The sequence below is a fragment of the Populus alba genome, chromosome 9 (assembly GCF_005239225.2).
Source record: "Populus alba chromosome 9, ASM523922v2, whole genome shotgun sequence".
Taxonomy (NCBI): Eukaryota; Viridiplantae; Streptophyta; class Magnoliopsida; order Malpighiales; family Salicaceae; genus Populus; species Populus alba.
The window spans coordinates 7453661-7478827 of NC_133292.1; the positions used below are offsets into that span (position 1 = coordinate 7453661).

General features: G+C 34.4%; 4 protein-coding genes across 6 annotated transcripts; 1 reads left to right on the plus strand and 3 right to left on the minus strand.

Annotated features, from left to right (window-relative positions):
* Nucleotides 1-1400: 1400 nt before the first annotated feature.
* On the minus strand, nucleotides 1401-7005 carry LOC118048598 (methylmalonate-semialdehyde dehydrogenase [acylating], mitochondrial). The gene is made up of 19 exons (XM_035058356.2): nucleotides 6845-7005; nucleotides 6633-6736; nucleotides 6387-6458; nucleotides 6138-6299; nucleotides 5951-6029; nucleotides 5695-5849; nucleotides 5365-5428; nucleotides 4679-4758; nucleotides 4308-4373; nucleotides 4003-4053; nucleotides 3749-3900; nucleotides 3212-3302; nucleotides 3051-3131; nucleotides 2553-2630; nucleotides 2383-2418; nucleotides 2248-2291; nucleotides 2074-2152; nucleotides 1744-1834; nucleotides 1401-1591 (listed from the first exon to the last, which is right to left on the minus strand). The coding sequence occupies exons 1-19, from the start codon at nucleotides 6873-6875 to the stop codon at nucleotides 1479-1481; spliced, it is 1629 nt and encodes a 542-aa protein (XP_034914247.1). The 5' UTR covers nucleotides 6876-7005; the 3' UTR covers nucleotides 1401-1478.
* Nucleotides 7006-9044: 2039 nt separating this feature from the next.
* LOC118048599 (methylmalonate-semialdehyde dehydrogenase [acylating], mitochondrial) lies at nucleotides 9045-17007 on the minus strand. Of its 3 annotated transcripts, none has more exons than XM_035058357.2 (20): nucleotides 16733-17004; nucleotides 15750-16331; nucleotides 14939-15033; nucleotides 14718-14789; nucleotides 14450-14611; nucleotides 14299-14377; nucleotides 14064-14218; nucleotides 13701-13764; nucleotides 13078-13157; nucleotides 12626-12691; nucleotides 12070-12120; nucleotides 11810-11961; nucleotides 11138-11228; nucleotides 10831-10911; nucleotides 10435-10512; nucleotides 10307-10342; nucleotides 10179-10222; nucleotides 10008-10086; nucleotides 9645-9735; nucleotides 9045-9527 (listed from the first exon to the last, which is right to left on the minus strand). In XM_035058357.2, the coding sequence occupies exons 2-20, from the start codon at nucleotides 16309-16311 to the stop codon at nucleotides 9424-9426; spliced, it is 2142 nt and encodes a 713-aa protein (XP_034914248.1). In that variant the 5' UTR covers nucleotides 16312-16331; nucleotides 16733-17004; the 3' UTR covers nucleotides 9045-9423. The 3 variants fall into 3 exon arrangements, 2 of the variants coding, with proteins under 2 accessions (XP_034914248.1, XP_073267526.1); XM_073411425.1 differs by having other exon boundaries at nucleotides 14939-15029; nucleotides 15746-16331; XR_012170759.1 differs by lacking the exon at nucleotides 9045-9527 and having other exon boundaries at nucleotides 9675-9735; nucleotides 10435-10505; nucleotides 14939-15029; nucleotides 15746-16331; nucleotides 16733-17007.
* A 2424-nt stretch (nucleotides 17008-19431) lies between these two features.
* On the minus strand, nucleotides 19432-20997 carry LOC118048627 (protein FLOURY 1-like). The gene has a single exon (XM_035058399.2). It carries the CDS (start codon nucleotides 20570-20572, stop codon nucleotides 19736-19738), a length of 837 nt encoding a protein of 278 aa, XP_034914290.1. The 5' UTR covers nucleotides 20573-20997; the 3' UTR covers nucleotides 19432-19735.
* Nucleotides 20998-21892: 895 nt separating this feature from the next.
* LOC118048626 (putative F-box protein At3g25750) lies at nucleotides 21893-22996 on the plus strand. The gene has a single exon (XM_035058398.2). It carries the CDS (start codon nucleotides 21893-21895, stop codon nucleotides 22994-22996), a length of 1104 nt encoding a protein of 367 aa, XP_034914289.1.
* The last annotated feature ends 2171 nt before the right edge of the window (nucleotides 22997-25167 follow it).

A 25167-nucleotide genomic window follows, 5' to 3' on the forward strand; every position in this document is an offset into this window, starting at 1 on the left:
AACTCGAGTTGATCCATCAACTGATCAGGCCAGGTAAAAACTAATAAAAAATCATTAATTTGTTTTTTTCTTTAATATTTTTTCAAAATAATGTTATTTTTTATATTTTATAAAATAAATAAAAAATAAATTGGCCTGAATTGACTAGAGTTAACTCACCTAACTCAATGCTTATCTCGAATTGAGTTTAAAAACTTTGATTATACAATTACAACAAAATATATATTATAATTTTAAAAATAAATATTATTCACTTCAAAATAAATAATAAGTTAATATAAACCATAAAGAACCATCTGATCTTTTTTATAATTTAGCTAATTGTTTCCATAATTATGATAGTTTTAAACAGTTAATTATTATTTCAACGGAAAAGATTTTTTGTTATCTCGGAGAAGAATAAATATTATTTAAATTATTTTTAATTGACTATGAATTAATAAATATTTAATCTTATTGCATTGTAAATGTTATTTTATTATTCATAAACTTAAAAACACAATAGTTATAACGCCATAAGGTGTAGTAACAAGAGCCCTTTAGAAGTGGTGAAAGTTGTTTTTAAAGTATTTTTTTGTATAAAAATATATAATAATAATATTTTTTATTTTTTAAAAAATATAGAAGGTGTGTTTCAGAAGTTCGGGAACGAGGGTGGCTTTCACATCGCCCACCCCTTTTTTACTTTACAGGATTTTGTCTCACAAATTGAAGTCAAAGTCACTGGTAATGTAGTTACAGGATATTGGAATTCAGCGCGGGTTTTTTTGGGGGAATTCAGTAAAAATAAATTATCAAAACACACTAGATTTAAGAAAATAATACTTTTAGAATTTCTCACAGGACCAGTTTTTTATTTCATTAGGAGTGTTTGGTATTAAAATGCATGATATTTTCTAAAATAATATTTTGCTTATAAAAGTAAACAAATAAGTATTTTCATATATTTTTTATCAATATATTAAAATTATAAAAAAATATATAAAAATATTAAATATTAAATATTAAAAAAAAACATCTAAAAATAAAAGCTGAAGCAAACACGTAATAAAACCTCGACTTTAAATAATTTACTCCATAGAAAGACCATACTGGCCTTTCCTTTTTCACCTTCCTTTCGTGTTGGTGTCTATATATCTTGCTTCCGTACCAACAAGAATCTTGCTTCGCGTGAGTAGCTTTTAGACATTTAACTAAAAAACCGTCAACAACAATAGCGAGTATGCATTCCCCTTCCCGTCTCTAGAACGGAAAGGTGGGAAGGCTAGAAGCGAGTGAAAGGTTCCTCGCTTTTCTGTCACCTAATATTTGTGCCCATAATTTGTTACGGACACGATGAGGATTTTGGTTACCCGCCAGAGAAGAGAGGGATACATGTGCTTAAAAACGACAAGGAAGGGGGAGCAGAAGACCTCGAATTACTTTATTTATGGTTTAAAAATGCATTACAGATGATAATTGGTAGAGACATGGCATCGTTATAGTTTCTGTGAAGTCGGCATTGCTAGAGAAACTCCACCACCACCTGGTAGATCCTTCCATTGCTGAGTTATTGTTTTGATCTGGGTGTAGAAATTAACCCCAGCCTTGCCTGCAATTATTTATAAAAAGAAACAAAAATTAACCATCTCAAGGATGTTTACATGGCCGCCAGCTTTATACAACCAGTATGTTGGTGAAGAAAATAAGAATGGTAACAGTTTCCAAACCAAAGAGCAAGGCTTTAGAGGACGTATGCATTACCATAGAAATTGAGATCACCGGCAAAAGATGCCTTGGATCCAGTAAATGAGAAAAATGGCAAGGGAACTGGTATAGGAACATTGATGCCAACCTGGATAATAGCGAATTATGTTAAGCCAAGGTGCCTATTTCAACAAAATATGAAAGTTAAATTATCCTGCAAGTAATTTTCAAAGTTCCTCTTATGTGATTTGAGCTATCAAATCTTGCCATAAAAAGAGTGATTAGTAAAGTGGGGAGCTAAAATTGTTGCCCTTAACAGATAAATTATGCAGTTGTATCCCCTTAAATATTCTTTGATGATTGTGCAGTGTTTCTTCGTTTCTTTACCTGCCCAGCCTCTATCTCAGTTTGGAATTTCCTTGCAGCAGCACTAGATGTAGTGAATATGGCAGCTCCATTGCCATATCTGTGACAAAAATATTACAAGCATGTAAACCAGATAGATTCATGGAAGGAAAAACGATTACATAAGCAAATGAGAAGTCATAACAAAAAAAATACTTATTTCTGTTCACGAAGTGGATGGCTTCTTCAAAGCTGTCAGCCTAAAGTTAAGAGAAAGAAGTCAATTCATTGCCATGCTAATCGATCAGAGGCCTAATTATCACAGAAACACAAAAGGAGTATTTAACCCACCTCCATGCAAAGAAGAACTGGGCCAAAAATTTCCTCCTGCAAAGGAAATGTATGGAGAGTAGATCAGTCAATTTTTCACCAAAATTTGAAGTCTACATCTTCATACATTCAGGAATTTGATAAATTATAGATTTCTTGGAGTATGATCTACAAAATCACTTTAAAAAAACCTTGTAGCAATCCATATCAGCTGTGACACCGGATAAGATGGTGGGACCAATAAAATTGCCATCCTCATATCCTGGAACCTGTTTATCACCAGAAACAAATTGGTAAGCAGAACAGTCTCTTTTCGGTTAAAACTTTATTGAGAATAAAGGATATAAAAGGAGCAAAAGCACCCTTGCAAGAAAGAGGAATAAAAAAAGCACAAAGCTAATTTAAAACTGATGAATGTTTGAGATTAACAAATGCTGGCCTCAAACTCAGTACCTTATCCATCTTGCTTTCCAAGAGAGCCAATGCTACAAGACTACTGGTCCTAATGTATATCCAGTTCCTTACTACGAAGAGAAATGTTATTTGCTCTTCCAGCAATTACTAAATTAATCCATCATTTCCACTATTCCATGCTTCTGGTCTGACATGCATATTTAGGTGGCTTTACTCAACATTATATAAAAAAGAAGTATTGGGTCCCGTCAACAAAACAAAGATGCAATAAATACCACTATATTTCTTCCATCAAGCAGAAGTCTGGCACCACTTTTGACACCACTTTCAATTAATTTGCATACTCGTTCCTTGGCCTGCAAAAACAGAGAAAATTTCCAAGTAAAAGTTTGATCATGGTGGTGCAGAACAGGTTAAGAATAATTCTTAAAGATACCTGTTTGCTGATCACTGGACCAAGGTCTGCATCAGGTTCTGTTCCTGCATTTACTTTTAGAGACTTTGCACATTCCACCAGTTTATTCTCCCTAGAAAAGTTTGAAAAGGTTCTATGTTATACAATTACGTCTCGGCCAATCACCAAGTTACTCTTATTTTCTAATTTTATAAAACAACATAGTAAAAGTTTGCAAGGGGATGTGATCTATGTACATTTGTAAGGGGATGTGATCTATGTACAACTGTGCAAACAGTGATAAAGGCTAAATCTTGTGTGCGGCCTCAGAACCCACCTACACAGACAAATGCCTCCTCCCTAAGTAACATGATGACATGCATGTGCCAACTCTCAACAAAGGAGCTGTGTCCTATTCTGGCTACTAAAACCGATCCAGATTCCTTGACATGGCTCAAAAATCATTCTCTCAACAGCATTTTCCTTTGCAGCTAGCTAACTGACAGCAGATTATTTGAAAAATCCAGCTAGAAGATATTAAGTCAATGAGTTGTGGATTTTAATTGGAAACAAACTTACCATGACTGTGAGTCTCCAACAAAAACTACGGTGCTCAGTGCCATACATCTCTGTCCCGCTGCGCCAAAACCAGCAGCTACCAAGGCATTCAAAGTGGCATCAGTGTTGGCATCAGGTAAGACGATTGCATGGTTTTTAGCTCCCATGTTGGACTGCACAAAAGAATACAGATAGCCAGTTAATTCCAACCTGAAGAAATCATATTAATCCCAAGAGACTGAATAGTTATTACTAAAGAAATGATGTGAACCCACTTGTACACGTTTTCCTTTAGCTGATGCCCTTGAATATATGTGCATTCCAGCCTGTGAATATGATAACAAAACATCAAGTACTAATGTGACTATCAGGTAGATAATAACAAATCAATTTTGCAGAAAAATGCAATTATCTCCAGAATGGTGCCCACCCAAAAATAGCAAGAGAATAATTTAAAGATTATCCACCTAAAAACTGATCTTGTTCAGGATCTTCATTTTTCTCAGAATGCTTGAGGAGTGAAATGTAAGACCATCAAACATTAATTGGGAAAACCTGGATATCGTGCCGAGTAACTTACAGTATTAGAACCCACAAATGATATAGCTCTAATGTCTTCGTCATCACAGATAGCGTTAACAATATCCTGCCACAAATAGAAACACATTATAAAAACAATGATGTAAAAGACACATCAATAAACAAAAACCACAAGTCCGTATCATAGGTATAAATAACTACAGCAAATATAATTGTTTTTCCACTATGTCAAAGCCCTTTAATTATGTAGATTTACTAAAAACTCTGCAAATGAAACTCCAAATCTTAATAATTTAGAATCAATTAAACAAAATCCTATTTGTCTAGATTATTTTCTTAGGAAGCTATAGCTAATAAATCACAATAGAGATTAATTAGCTAAAAAGAGCTTATTGTTGAGCAAAATCATACATTGGTGCCATGAACAATATTTAAGACACCATTAGGTAAACCAGCCTCCATGGCCAATTCCGCAAGTATTGTAGAAGCACCTGTTTCACCACCGAAGAACAAAGTTACTGCTATGGATAAAAGTACAATGATTGATTCTTCTGTGCAGATATGCCTGGATTTGGAACTATGATTAGTGAACATCTAGGCAGAGACTGCCTTTGTCCCAGACCAATGCTGTTTGCCCGAATTTTCCAGGACTTTCAAAACTACATTTCTTCACATTACTAAAAAATGCAAGAGAAAGCATCCTATGGATATGCCAGGTGCAATTTTCAAATCTTTGAACAATTTCCATTAACTATTCAAAGTGGAAAGCTATTTTTAATAAGAGGAAAATGAAAGACAAACACCATTTATGACAGGAGCAGAAAATCTGACACAAGATTCAAGCTTCCAAACACTTTCCTTATTGGATAAAAGAGGTCACCCGATGGTAAGTCCCACAATTCTTGGCCAAAGGTGCTTCCAATACCCATAGGAAGCTATTACATTATCAGTGTAACCAACTTCTAAAAGCTTTTATACCACATATACATGACCAGAGAAGATAGGAAGCATCTCTCTTGCCTGAATACAACACAACTTGGTACCATGAAGAGGTGCTCCAAACCTTTTACACAAAGCATGGACAAGTAAATTCTCACCAGGATCTTTCTCCGATGGCTTCAAGACAAAGGTATTGCCACATGTAACTGCAACAGGGAACATCTGCAGCAAAAAAGGTGGCATACACGTTTTTAAATTACTTTTTTTCTTTGAGAACTCAAGATTTGTTCACAACAAGAGAATCCTTTAAATGTTTGTACAGTTGTGAAACATGATCAACTTCAAGATGAAGCTAGAAGTTGGCCTGGTTAACTGCATGTTTTCATCTTAACAGCAAAATTTAAGTTCCACCTCTGTGATAATGAAATATGCAGGCATCGTAAATTCATGGAAAAAACAAATTGTGAAGAAGAATACTGAAGGCTTACCCATAAAGGAATCATTGCCGGAAAGTTGAATGGGCAAATCCCAGCACATACACCAAGTGGCTCTCTGATGCTAAAGGTATCAATTCCATTTGCCACATTTGGGACATACTCTCCCATCTGCAAAGTTGCCATTCCACAAGCATGTTCCACCACCTCTGTATGAGAAAACAATCAAAATTGAGAAACAATAGAAGCAATCAACTGCAATCTTTTCACCGAAAGAGATTTTAGGAAAGAGAATAAAAGATAGACTAACCTAGCCCACGGAAAACATCTCCATGAGCATCCTTCAAGGTCTTCCCCTGTTCAGTAGTAATATTCATCGCAAGCTTATCCTACGACAAGATCAAAGTGATTCTAATCATCAAACAAAAGCCAATAAAAAAATAATACGAATAAAACGCAACAACAACATACGACAAAACAAAATCTAGTATGCTTACAATGTCTCTACGAATAAGCTCTTGAAGCTTGAGCATGACACGCTGACGGGTAGTAATTGGCGTGTTACGCCACGCCGGAAAAGCATGCTTTGCCGCAGAGACTGCAGCTTTGAACTCTTCATTCGTCGTCAAAGGAATTTGTGATACAACTTCTTGTGTTGCCTATCCCCAAATGTCAATCCATTAAACCCAAAACCACAACAACTTCCAATAAACGAGAGAAAGAACATTATAAGTTCATATACTCACGGGATTTATCACATCAATGGTTGAAGATGATTGCGAATCAACGAACTTTCCTCCAATAAGATTCGGGACTCTCTGATACAACAAAAAAAATCAGAAAAATGAGATGAAGAAAGCAATAATAATCTTGTATAAATTAGATAAGTGAAGTAGAGTTTCTCAAGCTTTTGAAGAACTTTCTAAGAGACCAAACAGACCATAAAGCATCGTATATACACAGTATGTATGTATGTATACAGAGTGTATTACCGGAGGGCTACGGAGGCTTGAAGAAGGCTCAACAACACCAGTGGAAAAATAATAAGAGCTTCTTAAAGCAAAGATCGAAGGCTTCAAGGCCTTTAGATTTCTCGCTGAAAAAAAAAACCAAAAGGATCAAAATAAATCAAGATTACCTTGTAACACGGCTTAAATAACTGATTGATGATTAGTTATGAAATCATCTTGCGCAAGTTTCTTACCTCGTTGAATCGAGATTTTAAGAGGCAACATAGTTTTTTTTTTTTTTTTGGGGGTTGTCTACTTTGATTCAACGATTTTGATGTTTTTAGGATAAATGTTTTTTTTAAAAAAAGATATATCAGTTTTTTGCTTGGTAGTAAAGAGTGATTAGTGTTGTGACCAGCAGACGAGTTGAGATTTAAAGACATTGATTTGTTGGGATGTGAGCCGATGGATTGGAATTACGTGCTATCTGACGGTGGAGATTCAAAAGTTATTTTATAACGTGTCATATTAGATAAAGTTTTCCTAATTTGCCTTGTTTTTTTTTAAAAGGAAAATGTTAACATACAATTAAATTTGAGCAAAGATTCTAAGAATGAAAATCTGATTTTATCAAATGCAGAATTGTAAATATAGGAAGAAAAAGGTCTTATTTAATTGCTATTCTTTAACACCTTGGATATATCCATTACTTATAACCATCTAGGTGGTGGCCCAGTGATAAAAGCTTGGGACCAAAAGATTTGCTTTCTCTGTAGTCTCAAGTTTCAAGTCTTGGATTGCTCATATGATGGTCACTGTAGGCTTACATGGTCATTAACTTCAGGGCCCGTGGGATTAGTCGAGGTGCGCGCAAACTGGCCCGGACACCCACGTTAAACTAAAAAAAAAAAATAAATTAGTTATGAGTGTAGTTTAATTAATTAAATTTTAAATTTATTATTTAAAAATCATTAATTTGAGTTTTATAAACTTTTTAATTACTAGAAACTTATATAAGAAGATAAGAAAATAAAAGAGATTTTTTTATAAATGATATATATATATATATAGTGATTAATAATGTCTTCTAATTATTTTTTTAAGTATTTTTTGTTCGAAAATGTATTTAAATAATATATTTTTTTATTTTTTAAAAATTATTTTTAATATTAAAAATAAATTTTTTAAAAAATACTTTTACAACATAAAAGTAAACCGACCAAACGGATATACATTGTCCTATTCCGCAGGGAAAGTTAGCAACTAGCAGGAAGAGAAGAGAAAGAAAAGAACAAACTGTACTCCCTACAATCAACGATGTTGGCCCCGCTTTCTATTTTTATTTGTCTCATTAGGAACTTCAACTATGGCCGTTCAAAAAGTATGTTTAGAAAAACTATATAAATGAGAGTTTTTATTATAATTTATAAAATCTATAATATATATATATAATTAATCAAAAAAAATTTAAATCATAGTTAAGGCAGATTGTAATTTCAAACACACCACTTCCAAATAAACATTTAAATAATATATTTTACTACATTATTTTTAATTAAATTCATTTATAAATAACAGGTAATTAAAAATTATTCTTAAAAAAATAATAATATTGATTATTAAATAATAACATTATTAAATATGTGTTAAAATAAATTAAAAAAATTACTGTGTTTTTGAGATAGAGGATGGAGTGAATCTTGTTTTTGTTTTTTGTTTGGTAAAAAAAACAATAGAATATCGTTTCATTAAGAAGTTGATTTGACAGCAAAAGTCTCCTCGCACCAATGATCTGGCGCTTTATTAAATGCTTGGCAGAGAATGTTTGAAAATATAATTATATCCGTATTTTTTTAAAATTAATTTTTTTTTTATTTTTTTTATATTTTAAATTATTTTAATATACTGATATCAAAAATATTTTTAAAAAAATAAAAAAATTATTATTTTAATATATTTTAACATAAAAAATAATTACAACCACACTTCCAAACATATATTTATAATTATAAAAATAATCATAAATTTTAATTTTTGTTTGAGTATTTTTATATCACTGAAAATTTTAATTTTAGAATTCATAAAATTAGGATGAACAACGTTAATCTAAATGGCTATATTAATAAACAAAACAAACTGCTGCGTAAACTGCTGGCTAATTTATCCATATTGAAGAGCTGGTAGGGAGAATTAGTGCCCCTTGTGGTAAAATTCCGTTCAAAATTATATTTTTTTTTTTTAAGAAAAAAGGAGGAGAGCTGACCTACTTAAAATCTGAGGAAAGGTGATCCTACTCTAACCATAGAACCCCAAGAAAGAAAAGCTTCATCTCCCCTTATGGCATCCAACAATGGAGTATGCTAGTGACAGAAACCGTACTCATGCCCATTGGCCGTCCCCACCAGACTCCGTAAAAAACTAGATACATGATACTCGAAGGGGAAGACACAGATCGAAGGAAGGAAGCATTAATTGCTTTTAAAAACGTCACCGTTCTAAAAGGCCACACAAACGAATCACTGCAGAAGAGAGAGAACCATGGCCATCACTTTATAGCATTTGATTGAAAATAACCTCATCACCACCTGTAGCTCCACACTGGGTCGTCATTATCCAGGAACCATAGCATTTTTGCTGTCGCTTGGAAGAAACAACCAGGCAAACAAAGAGAATGAAACCACTCTGTGCCAGGACACAAGGACGAGATTGATTATAAACAGAAGGTACAATCTCGCCCTAGTCCAGGAGGGTAAATAATAATAATAATAATAATTTAGCAATTTCTGTCTCTTCTCCCTGCTATTTCTGGAGCAGTCTCTATGTAGGATGGTATCTAGGAGCTTGGCAACAGGTGAGATGACGAATCGTCACTCACTAAATCTCTCCATTGTTGAGTCACTGTTTTAACTTGGGTGTAAAACTGAATTCCAGCTTTTCCTGCGGCAGTTTATGAAACTCTACTTTAAAACTTCAGAAACTAAGATCCCCTAAACGTGAAAGCTTTTCAAATAGGAGGCAATTCACATAGAAATCATCCAAACCACACATATTTACCGTCAAAGTTGACATCTCCAGCAAAAGATGGTTTTGCGCTAATAAACGAGGAGAATGGCAGCGGAACCGAGATAGGAACATTTATCCCAACCTACAAAAATTCCAGTTCATGTCAAACATAAAAAATTTAATGAATAAAGGGAATTGTTACAAACTAATGTTTCACATGGGCAACAATACTTCAGACACTAAAGCTTTGCAGATTGGAGTAATCTTGAAATTTCAAAAAAAAAATAAAAAAAGGACAGCAACATGCGAGGCCTCTGATAGTGAAACACAAGTCATTCAGATGAAGGTTTCACTGTCTCTTCATCTTTTACCATTAAAAGCAGACTCATGACAGGCTGCACAGGACTATCTTACCTGCCCAACCTCAACCTCAGTCTGAAATTTCCTTGCGGCTACGCCTGATGTTGTAAATATAGAAGCTCCATTGCTATATCTAAAAGAAAGAATCAGGCATAGACCATGAGACAAGTATTCAAAACATTCCAATTCTATGCATGTCTGGGAGAAAGTAATAGTTGAGATTACTTATTTCCATTAACAATGTTTATGGCTTCTTCGATGCTATCAGCCTGAGAGACAAGAAAAACACGTGTTAGTGTCCTGGACTAAATAGCTGGTAAGACAAATAGGAGGATGGATGGGTAGCAGCAAACCTGCATACAAAGAAGAACTGGGCCAAAAATGTCCTCCTGCACAAGCAACAAGCCTCATTTAGTTTATGATGCAGTCAAGCTTGCTGGAAACCATCCAAGGTCACTTCTGTAAATATCACATAAATTACCTTGTAACATTCCATGTTGACTGTGACATCCGATAAGATGGTAGGACCAATGAAGTTCCCATTTTCATATCCTGCAACCTAGCATTAATAAATGAACTGAATTATAAAAAAATGATCGGCTTGATCATTTAAAAACTCCAGAGCAGAAACACAACTATTGGCAAGCTTCTCAGTATTGCTTAAAGCACATCACAGCTTTCATTTAGAATTCAAAACATTTATGCAGGATCCATTATAAATAATTTAACTATTTAAACTGTGAAAATCATGTGCAGATGTAAATTAAACAAAATTATCTTATCTTATTGTTGATAAAAAGAACACATACTATAAATTTGAGCAAAAGCTTATCAAGAAAACTGTTGAGATCATAGAAGACAACATAAAACTAGATACCACAATATTTCTTCCATCAAGAACTAGCTTTGCACCACTTTCAACACCTGTTTGAATCAATGTGATTATCCGTTCCTTTTCCTGTTGAGTAAAAAACAACATTGATGAATTACAAAAGTCACTAGTTGGGAATATACATGAAGAAAGTGAATTTCTCATATACACAGCAGAAGCTGCAAACTCTCTCAAATGTCGCATAGATGATGGGGCATTTCTCATTATCAAAATTATTATATATCAATAACTTAAAATTACTCTCTCTACAATGGAAAACTTGATAGGTCAGGAATCTGACTCTACTATGCACCTGCTTACTAATAACTGGACCAAGCTCTGCATCCGGTTCTGTTCCAGAGGTTACTTTAAGTGCCCTGGCATGCTCTACTAACTTCTCTTCCCTGGCAAAAAGGTCTAGCAAACTCAGTGAAGGAAATGCCAGTATTCCCTACTGAATCATAATTGGGAAAAAATAAAGGAATAAATTTACAAAAGAACGTAACATTGTAACATATATCTGTTATCTATGGTTTCATTCACTGCCTTCGTTTGAGATAATTCACCCCATACCTTTCAAACATTTTGCTTTGGCAAAAGTTCTTTTTTAAGAAATTTAACCTCAAAATTCAAACAAGGTTTTTTAAACTTAAAGGATATTGCTATTGTTTTCACGATAGGGGTGCACCTGGACCAGCACTTAAGCAGCCAATAAATCACTTCCTAGACATTCCATTGAAGGAAGGGGGTAAACAAAGACGTGATCGACTACCAACCACTAAGGGGGTGTCTAGGACCACTGACTTCCATAAAGAATCGCTGCTACAAATTATATAAGTTGGTAGGTCTAAACAAAAAATTCTCCACAAATGCTTACAACTTTTACCTCCAACAACTTTGATTCAGTTTTACCAGATTAAAATCCAAGGTGTTTTTTTTAGATAAAAAAATCCAAAGAAATTAAAACAAGTACAACAAAAAATACCATGGGCCTAGGCCTCCAACAAAGACAGCCATGTTCAGGGCCATGCACTTTTGTCCTGCACCACCAAAGCCAGCAGCAACTAGAGCATTTATGGTAGCACCCACACTTGCATCGGGCATGACAACTGCATGATTTTTGGTTCCAATATTGGACTGAAGTAAAAAGGTCAGCCAGGAGTAAATGTCCAATAACAATTCATGCCATCCATATAGCCTCATAAAATGAACTGCACACTTACTAAAAGCATTATTTGGAATTACCTGTGTACGTTTTCCTTTAGCTGATGCTCTTGCATATACATAAGCACCAACCTATGAGAACATAATGACAAGATTAAAATACTCTTCAACAATACATTCAAACAAGGCAAATAATCTAGCTCCCACCCAAGGAGCAAACTGTCAAATAATAAATCCACAACCTTGAACTTGACTTAATAATACTAAAGGTTACGCTGAATCCAACTACACACAAACACACGTATTCCTTTCTTTCTGTTTTCTCATCCCTAATGTTTTTATCTCTTTCCACTAAAAACTTATCCTTCCATCTAATAGCAAAACCAAATATCCTTGTAACTTTCACACGGTTGCGGCATTACAGTTACTCCTATAGCAATTCGACTGCACTATTTTAGCTCAGAACCAAAATTAGCTTAAGCGGTAAGTCATTAATTTTTACCAAAGTAAACCAACAAAAATCAGTGAATCCATCCACACAACTTGAGGGAAAATAGCAAATTCTGTGATAATATACACCTAAAAGATGCAGATTCAGCAACTTACTGCAAAAACTTGACAGGTTGAAATTACTTACCACATTTGGACCGACAAATGAAATAGCTTTAATATCATCGTCATCGCAAATACCATTAATAATTTCCTGTCCATATCAAATTTAGAAAATGAGAATTAAAAAAATAAGAAAAGTCACTGCAAGCAAAATAACAGCACATAAGGCAGTGACGCAAACACATAGCAAGCTCAGTTCAGTTAAAAGTTCATATGAAACCAAGGACGCATTGCAAACAAGTCATGTGTGGTGGACATAAAAGAAAAGGTCTTGTTTGTCACGCCTTCAATTGAAAAAGACTGAGTTGTTAAAAGCAAATGTCTTGTATTTGTTTCAGCATATGTAATTCGATCCTCTTATGCTATTCATATGGTCCACAAAGGCATGTGATGATGCAAGCAATAACCTGCATGCAATTCTTAAACTGGAAGTAAAAGTGCAAAACCAAAATTGTAATATTTAAAGCAAAACCTTACATTAGTGCCATGGACAATATTTAAGACACCATTAGGCAAACCAGCCTCCATAGCTAACTCTGCAAGCATCACAGAAGCCCCTGAAATAACACCAACCAACATATTTCTTGTAACCTGCAAATGTCTAGTAAAAAATCTTTCAAGTCGTATTAAAAGCAGATACAGAAACTCTAATTGACCTACAATCTTGGGAGCTGCAAATAGCATAACACTTTGGAAGGCAGAACTATCTTATATCTTGGGGGTGTCATGGGCTCATGGTGCCCCAAAACTTTAAAAAAAAATTTATGCAGGTCCTAAAGTTATTTACACTTTTCAAATTTACCATTATTTCATAGGAAATAAACATTTTGCACTGCCAGATATTACTACCATTCTATAAACATCATTAGTTTATTTTATTTATTAAACGTACCCCTATACCATGACATTTAGGCACCCTCGTTTTTTAAATCCTGGCAGATTTGCAATCCAACAGTTTACATCTGTAATGTGCTTCATGCACCAATAATGATAGTGAAAAAGCTTTACATGAAATTAAAATGCGTGTTTCAGCTACCATGATCTAATACACCATATCAGGAAAATGGAGACATAACCACCAGGAATCATTTGGCAATCACCTGGGTCCTTCTCCGATGGCTTTAGAATAAAGGTATTACCACATGTGACAGCAATTGGAAAAATCTGCAAACAAAAAATTTAAAAACAAAGAGCAAAACCATCAGTGGTCATATCTAAACCATGTAATTTCCCTAGTCAATGTTTCTGGAGAGCTTTGAAGCAGGAATGGTTTCTTTTAAATAAGCAGATAATAATAAAATGTGAAAAAATAAGTTTATTTTCATAACCATGATCTCATTTTTTATTTCTCAAGCACATAAGTTGCAGATACAATGGTGATCTGACATATCAGATACTTGAAATGAACCTAAAGTCCATATCAGAAGGGCAGGTAATAACAAATGATAGTTCAACTAGCTTACCCATAGTGGGATCATAGCTGGAAACTCGAAAGGGCATATCCCAGCACAGACACCAAGTGGTTCTCTAATGCTATAGGTATCAATTCCACTCGATATGTTGGAAACAAACTCCCCAATCTGCAGAGATGCCAATCCACAAGCATGTTCCACCACCTCTACGAGGGAACATCCAAGACTTTGTAGAGCAAAGTGTCAACAAATGAGATTTCTCACAGATAACAGATAAGACACTAACCTAATCCTCGTAATACATCACCATGTGCATCCTTCAAAGTCTTTCCATGTTCAGTAGTAATGCTCATGGCTAGTTTGTCCTGCAAAAAAGTAGTAATTCACATCAATTGGACAGATATGCAGGCTAGAAGTTTATAAATCCAAAAATTTACAATATCTCTCCGAATAAGCTCTTGGAACTTGAACATGATGCGTTGACGGGTGGTAATAGGTGTGTCTCTCCACTGTGGAAAAGCTCGCTTTGCTGCAAAAACTGCAGCTCTGAACTCCTCATTTGTAGTTAGAGGAACTTGAGAAACAACTTGCTGTGTTGCCTGTCATGTTTGGATAACATAATCATAACAAATGACTTGATAATTATTGACTAAATAACTTCAGATACATAAATCCAAAATGATCTTTTAATGGAAATAAACTCACAGGATTTATGACATCGATGGATGCAAATGACTGTGAATTAACAAGTCTACCGCCAATAAAATTAGGAACCCTCTGGCACACATTACTTGGTAGGTTAAAATCCAGCATGAATATAGTGAAAAGTCCCACCAAATAGGGGAAGAACAAAAAAGAATAACTCAAAAGGTAGAAATTTCTTTTTGCCTCTCATCTAAGTTACTTCCACTTATGTCTGGGCTTACCATGGGGTAGCGCTGCCTCCAAGAAGGCTCAGCAATTGAGAGATGTTTGTCCCTTCCAGCAGATTTATCAGGTCTCAATGACTTGAAATTTCTCACTGCACCAAAAAAAAATTCAATCACCCACTGTAAGGAAATGGGCGCTTAAATAAAGGCCAGCTGCCAGTAGATAACTGTATACAATGTTCTTCAACAAGATCAAAAGATGCTGTGATGTTGTATAGATTAAGGTGTGAGATATACATCATGAAAATGTGCTCCCAGGTACCACCAAAGAAGGGGGCTCTGAGCAAAGAACTAATGCACAGATTGGGTTCATCCCTGTAGTAATAGGATTAATTAAGTTTAAGACATGAAAGCGTAAGAACTCAGCAGCTCCCCCCACTTTCAGGTCTCAATTTAAGAGTTTTCATGGTGTGGGAACCATAATTAATCATTAATAGTTACTTAATTCATTGTGGCAGCAGCCTTGGTACAAGTCAATGGTGGAGCAAATAGAGTCTGACAAGGTTCAAAAAAAAATTATCAAACCTAAAACAGCCGAGTGACGACAATATGTTCAAGCAGCCAAAGTCACAGTGCATGAAGTTCATAAAGGTCAAACTTAATCATCTGAACATTGACATTCTTCATCAAATACCTGGAAAATGTAGAGAGCCCAACTTCATTGGATCATGAAATGAAGGTTTCACAATGACAGATTGCACACATTTAATATGTTCAAAGCAGAATGAAAGGGGTTATAGTAAGGGAAAAAGGAAAGGGAAAAAAGAAAAAGAGTGCTTGATAATAAAATATTTGCAAAGTAACCTGCCTGTCATATTTCCTTGTCGAAGTTTGGCTTTAACATTGTAAACATGCTTTGGAGTGGACAAAAGCTCTGGATTGCTTTGTCTCAGTCGCTTCAGAATCTGGCGAGGTTTTAATCCAGCTTCTGTCATCTCCTTAATCAACACAATCTCACTCTCAGAAAAGCGACGAGCAGAAGGATGTTCTGTAATGTCCTTCAGTGGCTCATGGTTGTGTGTTCCGTTTTTAATAGTAAGCACCCACAACCCATCATCCTTCTTACCCACAGCTTCAAAGGGACAGTTAGTAAGTCGTGAACCAGATCTTTTTCTGCGCTTCCGTTCAGCCGAGGTCTCTTCATCAGCTTTCTTCCTGTTACGGTAAACACCTCCCCTGTCACAGCCAAGTACCACTACTCTATCTCTCTTGGACTGCTTGATGGTTACAACATATCCTTGAGATACAGCGAAGTCCCCAACATGTTGAATAAGTTCTTCACGATCTACAAAAGTTCCAGGAGGAGGTGGTTGCATCTGCATTTGAGCTTCATCCAATCCACTTCCACTACTGCTCTGAATATCCGTCATTAATATACAAACGAAACGACCTGCAACGAAGCATAATATTTATCGCATAAACATATCTTCAAATTTGGATGAATTGTCTTCCACAATTGCCAAGATAATTCTCTGCCTTCTCGTACAACAAAACTAGAAAATAAAATGACGACTTGAATTCACTTTCTTTTTATACAAAGGGATCCATTGCATGATCTCTAGAATCACAATTTTAGTTAGTTCCAGTTCCTGTATTTTCACAGTAACCAAACAGGTAGCAAGTAGGGAAAAAAGTTATGTACAAATAGTGCCAAGTAAAACAATCACAAATTTGAAAACTTAATTAGCATTTCAAGAATCAATTGTTTATCAAAGTGTCAGCACAACTCAACATATATTCTCCTTTAATTTTTTTCTTGTTTTCTCGGTAGTAAAAGTGACGGAAACTTACAGGAGAAATTGATCGAACGGTAATCGAAGGAGAAGGACGTCCGGCGAATCTAGGGAATTTGAATTTTTTATAGTGCATAGATCAGTGTCGCAGAAGAATTACGAACCGTTTGTAGAGGAAACGAGTTAGGAACTGTAATTAGCTAGTTTTGGGCAAAACCAAAGTCTAGTGTTTGGCTTGATAAAATTGAGGTGGGGTACTTGAGGAGCGTGCAGCGGATTTATCGGGCATTCTTTTTGTTTCAAACAAACAGCACTTTGGAAGGAATATTGGATGAGGCGATTTGTAAAATTACTTGTAGTGCATTTTGGTGTGTATTTGCCTTGTAAGATTGTTTTTTTTTTTTTTTTTTGAAAATTTCTAAATATATATTTTTTATGATTTTAATATTAAAAATTTTAAAATAAATTATTTTAATATATTTTTTTATTAATAAGTTGTTTAGATGTTTGGTAATTGTTGTTTTTTAAAATATTTTAAAAAAATATATTAAAATAATTTTGAAATTTTTTAAAATTTATTTTTAATATTAATATATGAAAATAATTTAAAAATAAAAAAATAAATTGAAAATAAAAAAATAAATTTTAATAAAAAACATGTTGAAACTGAATGTATAAACATCGCTAATACATCGCATTTCAAATCACAGTTTTGGTTTACTTGTTGCTGATAATAACATCAACCACAAAAAATCTTGAAATTTAAGGGTTTGTCATTATAATTGATCTAGTACCTAAAAATACCCTGTAAGAAAGAAAGAATACCCTTATAAGAAAGAAAAAGAGGGAAAAAAACAGAAGAAGGAAAAGACACTATAGAAAAATCAGCAACGCCAACAATGTTAACCTCGCCGCCACCGCCAGAATCACCTCCCTCTCTCAAACCATAAGCCCCCTTACTCCCTCACCCACCAAAAAAATCTTCATTTGTCCTCTCTCACCCACTAAAGCAACCTTCCCTCTCCTATAAGCACAACCACCTCTCTAGTCACAACAACTATTGTTCTTCCACGACTACACATCAACCCCCTTCACCACCATCGCCATCGATCAACATTACCCAGCCTCGCCAGCATCATCGTCCCACACACATTTTAACTGAAGACAGTCGCCAGCCAACCCATCTCCTCACATCATCACCAGCGCCAATTATTCATTTTCTTGTTGCGTTAGTGATGACCCATGAATGATAGAGTGCGGTTGTGAATCAAAAGGAAGAAGAGAGGTGTTTTCCATCTTGTAATAAGTTATTGCAATTAATTACGAATGGTTACTTACTTAGTTACACTTTCTTGCTACACTGAAATTTTGTCCAATCATGTTGTATTTTTACTAATTACCATAAAATATTTATAGTTACAAATGATGAACTTAAATTTTTTTTACTTTATAAAAGGAAAACACTGTTACTTTCTAAAAGAGGTTATTGTGAGCGATTATAAACTAAGTTTTTTTGACTAACTTATACATTAACTTGCACTAAATTCTAAGGATAAGATGAATAAAATTAGTGTTTAATCATCACAATAGTCGGCTTTCAGTTGTATGAACAGTTAAAATGCATGGATTGTGTGAATCTTGTAATGTGCATGATACAAATACTGTACCATCACAATTTACCAGCAACCATTCTTCCACAAAAAAATGATTTTTTTTTATATAATTTTAATTTGTTAATATTAAAAATAAATTAAAAAATAAAAAAATATTATTTTAATATATTTTTATAGAAAAAACACTTTAAAAACAATGCCACCATAATTACAGACACAAAGGTAGTTCAAAAATTCAAAGATGTACATCATCGTTCTGCATTAGAAGAACGTTGGCCCCTACAGTTTGTTTCTTCCCTTAGTTGCTGTCACTGTGTCACATATAGTGGAAAGAAAATGAAATATCACAAGCACTGGGAACCGAAAGAGAGCTAATTTTGTCAGGAATCACAGGCATCGTATCACTGTAAACGATGCAAAGCTTCAGTATCTGCAAAACCAGGATACATGCTAAGATGCAAATGAAAAATCTTGCAGTAATGGAGTTTAGCTGTCCAGCTTCTTAAAGACGAAAGAAAATCAAGAACCAAAAAAAACGGTTTTCACTTCCCTGCCCCAGGTGCCATTGGCGTGGCAATTTTTTACCTCTCTTGCACATCATTCTAGTCGTATCCACATTCCACACACATTCTGCAAAGCAGCCATTGCTTCACAGGTGAGATTATTATGCGTAATTGAGTTTTCCGAGCATTATAAGTTAAACATATACGAGTACTTGTCAGGAATTGTGGTCTAGGGTCAATGCCGGTGGGCAAAGACAGTAGATTATTAAGGAAGAATCAGAGTTGGAGCTATAACTGGGGATGCAACATTAACTTTCATGGCCATTCAAAAAGCTAGCAGCCCGAGATTGATTGCAGTACCAATGATATCAAAAAACGAGCAGCCTAAGATTTATTGTGGTTCCAATGATACACAAGTTACGAAAAAGGATCTCTTATACGTAGGACGAAAGCACGAAGCACATGATCCATGAACAGGGCATGTTATTCTACTACAGAAGATTTCTGGACACTTTTAGTACTGTGGTTTAATAGTATGTTGAAAAAAATTGAAATCATTTTTTCACATTTTTAAATTATTTTAATTTATTAATATCAAAAATACAATTTAAAAATATATATTATTTTAATACATCAACATGTACCAAGAAATAAATCGTTGCAGATTAAATTAGAATTAGGAAACAACAGTAGCTGAAAAGACAGTGAAATGCATTTACCCCAGGTTGTCTAACACTATCAAGTGCTTCCATGAAATGCATTTACAGAATTACACGAATACATTGAATCCAAAGACATTAAGAAAATACAGATTTAACAGAAGTGTATTGTAAATGCTTTCCAGTACATGTATCATTTCTACAAAGGGCTTGTTTCACCCTGATCAACTCGATACAAGTCAGTGAAAACCTGCACTAACCAATTATTCAAGGTGCCATCAAGAACTCAGAGAACTGAAGAGTCCATGTTGTCGAGAGATAGATTCGGTACATCTTCAATACCATCTTCCATGGCGGAACGAAGGTAGCTCATCCTTGCACCAGACGCTTCAAATTGATCCACTTCATCACTCTTCACATACTGCCTCAGCTTTTCTCTGTACAGTCTCAAATTCTCCTCCATTTCACTCCTTTCATGCTCGAGATTGATCATGTCCCATTGCAATGATTCAATCACTTCTTGAAGAAATTCTTGTTTCTGTTCTGCCAATTGGCGATACTGTTTGGCTTCGATCTCCGTTGAACTCTTTTCATTCTGAAGCCTAAAAATCATTGCCATAGCCTCATCAGCCGCTGATGCAGAAGCCATTCTCTCCTTTTCAAGTTCTGCATGAGCCATATCTGCTCTCAGCCTCTCAATCTTGACCAATCTCCTCAGTGCCGTCACATCATATTCCTCATCTTCAACACTATATTCTCTTTCACAATCATCATCGTCAAGAACACCATCGTTCACAACTTCTTTTCTCGTCATTGAACTGTCCTCATTTTTTGCTTTTGAATTCTCCAAGCAAGACGGAATCTTTGTATCACACAGTTTATCAAAATCCAATTTTGAACAAAACCCATTTTTAGGATCACTCGATTCCCCCCTAAAACCACATAGAAACTGAACCAGAGACTTACCATGCCAGGTAAATTGCAAAAACCTCAACCCTAGACAAAACATAAAAAACAGCCACAAAAAATTGAAAACCGTCGAGAAATACCTAAACACAAAAAACCCACCTTTGAATCCACCGTTTTGAGTCAGAACCTTCAAGTATGATACGCAATCCATCATAAACAGCCCCAAAAAAGCCAGCAAGATTCCCTTGTACAATTCAAGAACAGAGCAAGTGACAATCAACTAACAAACACAGCCCAGAATCCGCATGTGGGTCCAATACTAGTAAAATCCTCTCGTTCTATATCCTTCAATTAAATGTCGAAACCTCTCAAAACTTATGACCATGACCATTTAACCAACGAATGCCCATCAAATATGGAAATCCTTTTTGTATGATAAACAAGAAAGAGAGGAAGGATAAGCCAAATTGTAATTAAGGCGTTAATGTTTTGAGGAGTAAAATTTCTAGGCAAGTAGAAGTTTTGTTGTTAGTGACCTTCATCAATATTAGAGAGAGCCTTGATACAGAGACAGCTAAGAGAGAGATTGGTGTGCTGGGGTAAGTGAGGGAGTGTCCGTGTGTGTGACTACGAGCGAAAGGAGGGGTATATATAAGGAACCGAACTATAAGCGAGAAAATCGAGGCATTTCCTTTTTTGAAGAAAACAATTATTGAAGTTATTAAAATTTCCACATGCTTGATTTTTTTTTCTTTGTTTTGCTTCGAGAAAAAAATTACCATTTCTAACATATCCAATAATCTAATAATAGAAACTTATTAGATCATTCTACTCATCCTGGATTGAATGAATATTTATATCCAAGTTTTATTAATATGTTTGTAATAAAAAAATTATATTATATTAAAATTAATTTAATATAACATGATTGATTTAACAGATCAAAAAATAATTTAAATAATTAATAAAAATATAGTTTAATTGATAAAATTAATAGCTGGTATTTCCATTCAATTTTTAATAGCTGGTATTTCATTTCCATTAAATAATCAGACCAGAATGCTATGTAGATTCTTTACTAAATTTATAACTCGTTACTCTACTATTCACGAGTTCACCTGAAATGTCCTAACAAGTAATTAATCACAGTGCTGTACAAACTTGAAATCATGTTAGATATTGGCTGTATTGAAATGCATTCTGTTGGAATTGATGTTAATGGCCTCAATTTCTACTGTCCTGTTTTTGTTTCGAATCATTGCATACTCTCATTGAAGTAGAGGCTCTTCTTCAGGACACCCTTATTGCTCAGGAATTTGGAGTTTTTGTTTGTAGTGTCTTCTTTTCTTTTTTATGGCCTTTTGTTTTTTTATTAGAGATTGGGGGGGAAGGGTTTTGGGTGGGTAAACTTGTTGACCAAGAGTCATATAGAGCTTGGAGGCCACGTAAAATACATGTTTATCAAGACTTTTTTCAGAGCATGAATCTCAAATCATTCTCTTTCTCCCTCTGTCAAACACATTTGTCCGCAGCAATGGGACTCAAGGAAAACAAGGAGAGCAAGATCAAACAAGTTCCATTGTCCAACAAAGAAGCCAATAGCCAGAATTTATGGCCAGATCTTCCACAGCAACTTCTCCACTTAATAGCACGTGAGTCGACTTCATTCCGCAACATTTGTTACAAGGGCGTGACGAAGTCATGGAGAGCAGAATCTTACAGGTGCAGTTCACGAAATCCTACTCCACCATGGCTTCAGGTTTTTTTTCATGACAACAAAGGTGCTGATAAGCAACCTCACATCTTCAACATTGCATTTAAGCAGTTGGGATTTTGGTACTGGAAAAGGTGCTGGGATTTTGATCGATATCCTAAGTTACATTTTCTGGGATCTTCCCATGGTATATTAGTGGCTAAAGGTCATGATGTGTGGGATCCAGTTGGCGGTTCACGGTGGCGTCTCCCACCATGGGATTCCAGGGATCCATTTATATGTGCGTTTTTGTCTGCATCACCATGGCAATATACTCTGAAGATGGAATGTTTTGTTCTAGTTTTGACAGGAATCAGCCATCCAGCTTTTGTTTTCTACCAAATCTGTGGGGGCTGGAAAAAGCATGCATGGATAAAAGCAGACTGCACTATTGTAGATCCCAATTGTTCGAACCCGTCCGAACGACGTCATTTTATGCGATTTACGAATGCCATTGGGTTCAAGGGAAAGTTCTACGCTTTGAGTTTACAAGGAACTCTTGCAGTTATAGAAAATATTGATTCTCATTTGAGGATTACAGCTTTGGGTAAGAAAAGAGCCATCCCTTCTGACTCATCATTGCATTTTCGAGAATTAATGGTCGAATCCGGTGAAGAAGTCCTGCTAGTTTTTCTCATCTCTAAAGCATCTTCCACCATTGTGGATTCGGTAGAAGTTTACCAGCTTGATGTTGACGACCTCACGTGGATTAAAATGGAGAGCCTCGGAGATCGAACATTGTTTTTGGGCTCCAACTGCTGTATGTCTGTGTCCGCAAGCAAAGTCGGATGCAAGAGAGATTGTGTCTATTATACTCATCGCTCTGGTGATTATGGTTGGTGGGTTTATGACTTGGACAAGGCGACCATCTCTCCGGCCAGTTAGGATGATTCCAGTTGTACCCAAAAATTAATCTCCTGTTCGTGTTCAGCCATTATAGCACCAAAAGAACGAATTTTTATTTCGCAAATGCTAAAACTGATGTAATGCAGTTGACTTCAGGTGCATTTTACTTTTCAAAGCTGCTATTTGGATGAATGCAATAGAAGGAACTGTGGGCCCTAGGCTGCCATGACTTGGAAGAATCCATGTGATGGTTTTTTCCTTTTCGCTGCTTTGACAACCCTTTGAAATAGCATGCGTTTTAAGGTTATGTAATAAATAAAACTTTTACATGTTATTCGGAAGTAATTTTTTATTGTAATTGAATTCAATAATAATATTTAATTTTAATTTAATTAATAAATACGTTGATTTTTTTTTATATTATCCTTATCACTTTTATCTTATTTCTTCAAAAATCTCTCAAAAGAAGATATATATAAATAGATATTTTTCAAAAGCTAATGTTAACATTAATTTTTTTTTAATTGTAAATCAAAGAGGTTAACCTCTAATTTTTTTTTTTTTGGAATTAAATTTTATCATAACATTTAAAATAATTATAAACATAATATTTTTATTAAAATTTATAAATTGAATTAAATTTAAAGGATTGCAAGTATCTTGTTAGAGACTTCTCAAAAGGACTCTTGGGAGTTTTAAGAGTTATCTTAGCACCTTCTCCAGCTGGAAACAAAGGAATAAATTGAGCCGGAGGCCCAACAATGATTATTTGAGCAAAGATATGTGATTGCAGACTGTTATGGGCTTAAGTCCCTATAAATGGACAAAAATGTTAACGAGGAAGCCCAACTAGTTATCCTTGTTTTGCAAGACGGCTGTTGCGCAAAGTCATTTAAGTCGGTAATTTTTTAAAATATTTTTTTTATTTAAAAATATATTTTATTTTTATTTTTTAAAATTTATCATTGACATCAACATATTAAAATAAAAAAAAATATTAAAAAAAAATGAACTTTCAGCTTGTTTGCGGGTAAGATACAAGAGAAAATTAGAGTATTGAAGGAAAGAAGAATTTGGTCTTGTAATTTTTTCAGGGTTACTCGTTTTACCTGGTTCGAATCCTGGTCTTCCTAACCACCATTCTTATTCTAAAGTCTCCATCTTCAGCCTGTTTTCCACCAAGCAAAGAAGATCGGTCTGCGTGTAAAAATAAATAATGAAATTTATTATAAATCAAATATTTAATTTTTATTCATGAAAATCTTCTCGTCTAAATGTTGCCACAATCATTTAAATAAAAAAAACTATAATCTAAATAGAAAAATAAAATAAAATCCAAAATTAAGTATCCTAATAAATCTATTCTCCGCTTGAGTATTAAAACTAACGAATCCTAACAAATTTAACAAATAAATAAATTTGTATCTCATGTCAGAAAAAGGATCTCACTTCCATTATTGAACAAGGCCAGAAATCGGTTCTGAGATTGGACAAAGACCTTTGTTAGAAGCTAACAATTAGCAAATTAGTGCCACTTCCTGGAGGGGAAACCTTAATTGTGACAAGCTATAATTATTTATTAATTCAAGCTCAAATGCGGTAGTATTAAATCCTTCTATATTTAAAATTGTTCAAATAATGTGAGTGCTTGTTATTTTAGTGGTCAGGGAAATGTGAACGCCTTCTATTTTAATGACCTTGCAAGAATACGATCCCCACCTCAGCACGTCTCAGAAGTGTGTGTGTGTGTGTGTGTGTGTGTGTGTATAAATCCATGATTAATCAAAACATAAAAAATAAAAAAGCCTGTCCAACCATTGAAGTAGAAATTGGCTTTTTCGCCTTCATTTCCCTCTAAATAAACAAAGATCCAGTAGTGTGTGAGTCTTTAATTATATTTAGTTTTGGACGTCAGGAATCAAACTAAATAAAATAATAGTAATAATAATAACTTCTACCCCACACTCTCTTGAATTAGACATAGTGTCGCGCTTTTTGCAGCATTTGATTTATTTATTTTTATATATTTTAAATTGTTTTGATGTACTAATATTAAATATAAATTATAAAAATATATTATTTAAATATATTTTTAAGTAAAAAATACGTAAAAAAATAATTATTATCATAATATCAATCACCATCTTTAATTTTCAGTGGTATGACTTTCTAATGTATGTTAAGCTAGCATCAATAATATCATATTATGT

What these genes read in the sequence shown, in the direction of transcription:
- LOC118048599 (XM_035058357.2), bottom strand. Translation starts at nt 16,311, where the DNA reads ATGACGGATATTCAGAGCAGTAGTGGAAGTGGATTGGATGAAGCTCAA. An exon ending in GTTGGAGGCCTAGGCCCATG is followed by an intron (nt 11,229 to 11,809) that starts GTATTTTTTGTT and finishes CCTTTTTGCCAG; the next exon opens with GGAAGAGAAGTTAGTAGAGC. An exon ending in GTCCAGTTATTAGTAAGCAG is followed by an intron (nt 10,912 to 11,137) that starts GTGCATAGTAGA and finishes TTTACTCAACAG; the next exon opens with GAAAAGGAACGGATAATCAC.
- LOC118048598 (XM_035058356.2), bottom strand. Translation starts at nt 6,875, where the DNA reads ATGTTGCCTCTTAAAATCTCGATTCAACGAG. An exon ending in GCCATCGGAGAAAGATCCTG is followed by an intron (nt 4,759 to 5,364) that starts GTGAGAATTTAC and finishes GTGGTGAAACAG; the next exon opens with GTGCTTCTACAATACTTGCG. An exon ending in CACTTCGTGAACAGAAATAA is followed by an intron (nt 2,153 to 2,247) that starts GTATTTTTTTTG and finishes TTTTTGTCACAG; the next exon opens with ATATGGCAATGGAGCTGCCA.
- LOC118048627 (XM_035058399.2), bottom strand. Translation starts at nt 20,572, where the DNA reads ATGATGGATTGCGTATCATACTTGAAGGTTCTGACTCAAAACGGTGGA.
- LOC118048626 (XM_035058398.2), top strand. Translation starts at nt 21,893, where the DNA reads ATGGGACTCAAGGAAAACAAGGAGAGCAAGATCAAACAAGTTCCATTG.